Consider the following 6,461-nt stretch of genomic DNA (forward strand, 5'->3'; position numbering starts at 1 on the left):
TTTTTTTTTATATTACAATATAATAGTATAGTTGCAATAGTAATATATTTCTTTGGTTTTAGTTTTTATAAAAAAGGAAAATACTCAAATACAAATATGTTTGATAATAATTTATTACATATAATTTTATATTACTTTAGTATTATTTTATTATATGTAATTAAATATTATTGTTTTAAAAAATGAATAGTCATATTGAATGGGGAAAAACATTTTTGTTTTAGCTGATCACATGCTTGAGTACGCTACAATTGTTTTTGTATAATAACCGATATTAATATTTTTCTGTATATATAGTATATATTATATAACAGTATTATTACATGATAAATATTTCCAACAGTAGCCTTCTATGTTGGTGCCACATACAGCATATTTATTTTATTAAGGTAGTGCGTCATCAGGGTTTTCTGTGCATACAGACATTTTGCATACTTTGTGCACACAATACGCTACAATAATAATAAGAGCAGTATGATAGTGTGATCATCATGGCCATAGAGCCTTAATCATAGTCTTGGCACTTGCTAAAAACTTAGTATTGGCACATGGTGCATAAATTGCTCATAATCATGTAAAAACAAGTTTTCTGTCTTTCTTTTCTCTAGTGATCTTAACCTGCTGAAAACTGAACTGGATAACTTGGTTGATGTCATCGTGGAACACTTCTACCAACCTGAGAAAAACAACCTGACTCCTCGACCAGAGTGAGAGACTCTCGCTCAGGATTACAAGGATCTGATCTAATACAGCTATTAGTCTTAACCTACCACACATAACCACTCTCATTAAAGCTTACATATTCTGAGTCTCAATCTAAGGTGGTTTTCTATAAACTTGCTCTCGCTCTTGTTTCAAGAAGTGTAGATCAAATCTGGTGCCACATGAACATGCCAATTGCCTTTTTCATTTTTGCACAATTTGTTCACCTCTCAGTTTTGAAAAATTTAATGTTATCGAATGAAATATTATATGAAAGACTTTTTCATTTGCCTTTTTTGACCTACAGTAGTGAACTCTGAATGTACTAACGTAGCAAAGAAAGTGTATTTGAATTAATATAAAGGTTATTCATCTCAGCAGATTTATTAGTTGAGTTGATTGACAGAAATGATTCCATATTGCTGGAGTAGAGGACAATATCTAGTTACTTTTCAATTCAGCCAGCCGAATAACCTCAGAAATCAAAATGCCAGCTTATGTCAGTTAAAGGGTTAGTTCACCCAAAAATGAAAATTAGCCCATAAATTACTTACCCTCAAGTGATCCTAGGTGTATATGACTTCTTTCAGACGAATCCAGTTGGAGTTATATAAAAAATTGTCTTTGATCTTTCAAGCTGTTTCATGGAACTCAGCGGGTGTTATAACACATATTTGTGTGTGTGAAATTGTTATGAAATACTGTTTTGTTTTTTTTTATATTACAATATAATAGTATAGTTGCAATAGTAATATATTTCTTTGGTTTTAGTTTTTATAAAAAAGGAAAATACTCAAATACAAATATGTTTGATAATAATTTATTACATATAATTGTGCCATGAAACAGCTTGAAAGATCAAATACAATTTATAATATAACTCCGACTGGATTCGTCTGAAAGAAGAAAGTCATATACACCTAGGATGACTTGAGGTTAAGTAATTTATGGGCTAATTTTCATTTTTGGGTGAACTAACCCTTTAATACCAGCAATCCATAATAGTTTTACCAAAAATAATTTAAAATGAATGAGAGGGACCTAACAGCCTTACTGTGGAACAAAGTGATATCTACATTTTAGTTTTACGCGTTTACATGATTCCATTGCATCTTTATTCAGTCAGTTCAGTGACATGTAACTCTTTGATTACATGTGATTTGTTTGTAAATGTTTATTATATTTTGAATGTCAGCATCAACCAGCTAGTTTGATAATTCATTCAGAACCTTTAGCTGTGAGGTTGAGACTGGCAACATGTTTGCAAGGTTTTACATTCGAACAGAAAATTATTCCTTGAATAGATGAGTGTATGTGACCAACCAGATTTCTTGTGTTAAAGTAACTTGCTTTTTAGTTTTGGCACATAGTTATGACACTGGGATTTAACAGAACATGCCTTACTACAAACTCCAAAGCTGACTATGTCATCTAATGTCATCTAAGGTAAGGCCACCAGATACAGAAAAATGCTCGTTGATATCTTTTTTGTGTAAAGTGATTTAATACATTTCAGGTGCTCTTGTGTTTAATACTTTTCTCACAGTGCTGTTTTTCCCTTTATTTTGAATCAATAAACAGCAAGTGGTAACCACAAATTGGTCTTTCGTCTGTGCGGGAGTGTGCTTTGTGTAGAAATAAATAAAATCTAATATAACAAATGACACTATAAATGCATTTCATGCCTAGATTAAACATGTTATTCGAACATTCATTGCCCTTTTTTGAAAGTCTGTCACAGGTCTCATGGGTTCATTAAATTGTGTTTTCCTGAAGTATGAGATATAAACTACTATAAAAAGGGAAGTTGCATGGACTATCTGTTTACGGCCAGCAGAGGGTATAGTTGATCCCAATTCTTATTTTATTTTTTAACTTTTGTTAAAGGAACACTCCACTATTTTTCCAACTCCCTTAAGAGTTAAACAGTTGAGTTTTACCGTTTTCGAATACATTCAGCCGATCTCCGGGTCTGGCGGTAGCACTTTTAGCTGTAGCTTAGCATAGATAATTGAATCTGATTAGACCGTTAGCATCTCTCATGTTTATGATTTATCTTTGTTGCCTTTATTATTTATTTGCATTGCAATATTTTATTTATTATTTGTATTGGCTTTTTTTTTTTTTTTTTTTTACAGCTTTTCGGCAACATCAGTGATTTTATTACATTTTCAAGCAGTTCAAATTTGTCCTCTATAGAGGACAGTTGAATATCTCCCTCCTTCCGTCTGGAGCAGTACTAAACACCACTCCTGAAGAGTTGAAGACATTCTTTGGGAGTTCTGTCTACATGGCCTATCTAGGTTATCCAAACATTCAGATGTACTGTGCCTCGAACACCAGAGTTTAAATAGTGGCAGAATCCATGACCAGAAATCGGTTCTACAAACTAAGAAATTCTATTAAGATCATCAATGACCTTGATGTTTCAGACGAGGACAAAAGAAGAGACCTCTTGTGGAAAGTCAGACCCCTTCTGAACAAAGTGAGGCAAGGATGTCTAAGTCAGCCTAGAACACAAAAACTGTCCATTGATGAGCAGATGACGAAGTCCTCCTGAACTCGTCATTATGTGGTTTGACAACAAGGTCATGGCATCCTCTGCCTACAGCAATGAGCCTCAGGACACATGCAATAAACGGTCTAAGAAAGAGAAAAGGTATGTCCAGGTGTCAAGACCAGTGGCAACTGCTGAGTACAACAGCAACATGGGCAGCGTGGACATGGCCGACCGGATGCTAAGATTCTACAGGAATCAGAAATACATCAAAGTTCCAACATATATACACTCAGGGCCGGATTTACCTCTTATCGTGACATAGGCAAAACAATATTTTGGGCCCCCTTCCTTATTAATAGACCTATATAATATAATATTACCACCCCAGCAAACAAAATTTTTTCGTAATCAGTGGAAACCGTGACAGTGTTTTCTATCGCAATAAGCGCTTGCGTTCAGTCAATAAAAATCGTCTTAATTTGTTTGAGAATGGAGAAATACCGTTCCATTAGGCTCCAGCGTATGGCCACATTACCACTTCGGGAGTGCATTATTTCTCTAATAATTTTAACGGCATGGAGTCACAACCACACATCAAGACATTGTTAAGATGATTTAGACATTTGTCATGTTTCCATCCTGAAATCTCGTGTGTGTTGAACTAATTTCTTGTGCACCTCATAAACCTTCCATTGCAATTTCCAAAACCTCATTTTAGAGCTAATAACAGAGGCTTGCTAACGCAGTTATTAATGCAGTCTAACGCACTTATTAGAGAGAGAGAGATTTAGCGCTTGTGAATACCTGCGTCTGTGCGTCTCCAGCCGCAGCGTCTACTAATAGCGAATCTTTAAGTTGAACTGCTTCAAGAACCTCGCTACTGAGAAATGTCATGTAGCTTTTCAGCTGCAAAACTGTTTTGCTGATAAATTCGCGGGGCAGCCGCAGCTCTGTAGGACGTATTCAGGGTGGTGACACCTCAGAGTATCAGACGGTAGTGGACAAATTTGTTACCTGGTGTGAGCTAAACCACCTACAGCTCAATGTCAGGAAAACAAAAGAACTTGTAGTGGACTTTAGAAAATCCAGGATCCGTCACTCCTTTGTCTGCCCATGGTGAGGAAGTGGAGATTGTTGCAGATTACAAATACCTGGGAGTCCATATAGACAACAAACTGGACTGGCCATCAAATTCAACAGCACTCTTCAAGAAAGGTCAGAGCAGGCTGTATTTTCTGAGGACGCTTAAGTCTTTTAACGTCTGCAACACCATGCTGCAGATGCTCTAGGAGTCTGTGGTGTCTAGTGTCATTTTCTATGCGGTGGTCTGTTGGGGAAGTAGTATGAAGGTGGCAGACAGAAATAAACTGGACAAACTAATTAGGAGGGCTGGCTCTGTACTTGGCATGGAGCTGGACCATGTTCACATTGTGGCTGAGGGAAGGATGTTGTCAAAACTTTACTCAATCCTGGACAATCCTTCTCACCCACTACACAGTGTGCTGGTCGACCAGAGGAGCACATTCAGCCAGAGACTAATTACTGCTAAGTGTTCCACTGAGCGCTTCAGAAGATCCTTTATCCCTGTGGCCATCAGGCTGTACAACTCCTCTCTATAAGTGCTGGGACATTTATGAGTAATGCATGTGCAATACATGTTCATTTCATGTGCAATAAGGGACATTTCTTGTGCAATGCAATTTATTATTATTATTACTGCCTATTTATTAATACTAAGATTAGTGTGCAATGCATACTATATAACTACTGTACTTAATTACCATTACCATACTGGACTTCTTGTACTCCACATTTGTCATTCCATTCCCCTTGAATTAATTTCATATTTGATCTAAACTACCATTTTCACTGGTATAGTTTTATATTATTATTTATATGTGTTATATTGTTACTTATTTATTTTTTTAATTTTATTGATATATAGGTATATATTTATTCATTTTATCTTCTTTTTTTCTTTCTTTCTTTCTTTCTTTCTTGAGAGCAATTGTAACATGGAAAGCAATTTCCCTCTGGGATTAATAAAGTTTTTTGAATCTTGAATCTAATTTCACTATGATTTCAATCTTTGACATGGCCTTACTCAGTCAATATTAAAACTATACTATAACTATAAAGGTTATATTTTCACAGAATGCTCTACATCTTTATGAAGGATGATTTTATGTAGAAAACAGTAAATCACAAAAATGACTTTAGCTGGGTTTTCACAGCCAGGGTCACAATTTATATATTATTAATCTGCAGTGTGGGTATGTTGCAGTACACAATAGTGAAATATAATTTCCATACTATTTTACTAACTTTTTAGCCTAATATACAAAACTGATAAGAAAAAACTAAGAAGAAACAGTTATTTCAACAAAAAAACATCAAATTTTAAATGTAACGCAGGGAATTCTGGGAATGTCAATTTACGGTTATTCACTGTAAATTATACGGTCTTTTTCACTTATTCACTTTTCACTTGTTATTTTTCACTTCACTATACTACCGTAAAATTAATGCCCAATACATGTAATGTCCAATACAGTTCTTCACCGTCCATAGTAGGGGAATTTACCGTTAACTGCAATACATGTTCATTTCATGTGCAATAAGGGACATTTCTTGTGCAATGCAATTTATTATTATTATTACTGCCTATTTATTCATATTAAGATTAGTGTGCAATACATACTATATAACTACTGTACTTAATTACCATTACCATACTGGACTTCTTGTACTCCACATTTGTCATTCCATTCCACTTTAATTAATTTCATATTTGATCTAAACTATCATTTTCACTGGTATAGTTTTATATTATTATTTGTATGTTTTACTTATTAATTTTTAATTTATTGATATATAGGTTACTGTAAAAAAGATTCCGTAAAATTTACGGTAAAAAAACGGCAGCTGTGGTTGCGAGAATTTTACCGTAAAAAATATGGTAGCAACGTTTTAGGTTTTACGGTTTTAACTTAAATTTACAGTTAAATACCGTATTTTCATTAACTGATATAATGTTAATATACCAACCTATTGAAGTACTGAAATCTGTTTTGTACCTTTGTAATACACTGATAACCACCAAATGCAGGTGGTGATGAGAAAGTCACACGATGAACCAAAGCCCATCACAAGCAGCTTTTAAATAATAAAATATATAGAAGGTGCACAGTGTCATTCACACAAACACCAAACACCATCATGGTAACACACATGAAAATGAAATAATGCAATAAACATT

General features: G+C 34.4%; 1 protein-coding gene across 1 annotated transcript in view; it reads left to right on the forward strand.

The window, feature by feature from the left end:
• The window catches only part of LOC107746017 (phosphoglucomutase-2-like), a 13,511-nt gene extending 12,247 nt beyond the window's left edge, over positions 1 to 1,264 (forward strand). The window contains exon 13 of the mRNA XM_016560060.1: positions 609 to 1,264. Within this exon, the coding sequence (XP_016415546.1) occupies positions 609 to 711 (103 nt within the window). The 3' untranslated portion in view covers positions 712 to 1,264. The remainder of the gene's footprint in view (positions 1 to 608) is intronic.
• Positions 1,265 to 6,461: the final 5,197 nt, after the last annotated feature.

Source organism: Sinocyclocheilus rhinocerous, unplaced genomic scaffold (genome assembly GCF_001515625.1).
Source record: "Sinocyclocheilus rhinocerous isolate Xijiao unplaced genomic scaffold, SAMN03320098_v1.1 scaffold288, whole genome shotgun sequence".
NCBI lineage: Eukaryota > Metazoa > Chordata > Actinopteri > Cypriniformes > Cyprinidae > Sinocyclocheilus > Sinocyclocheilus rhinocerous.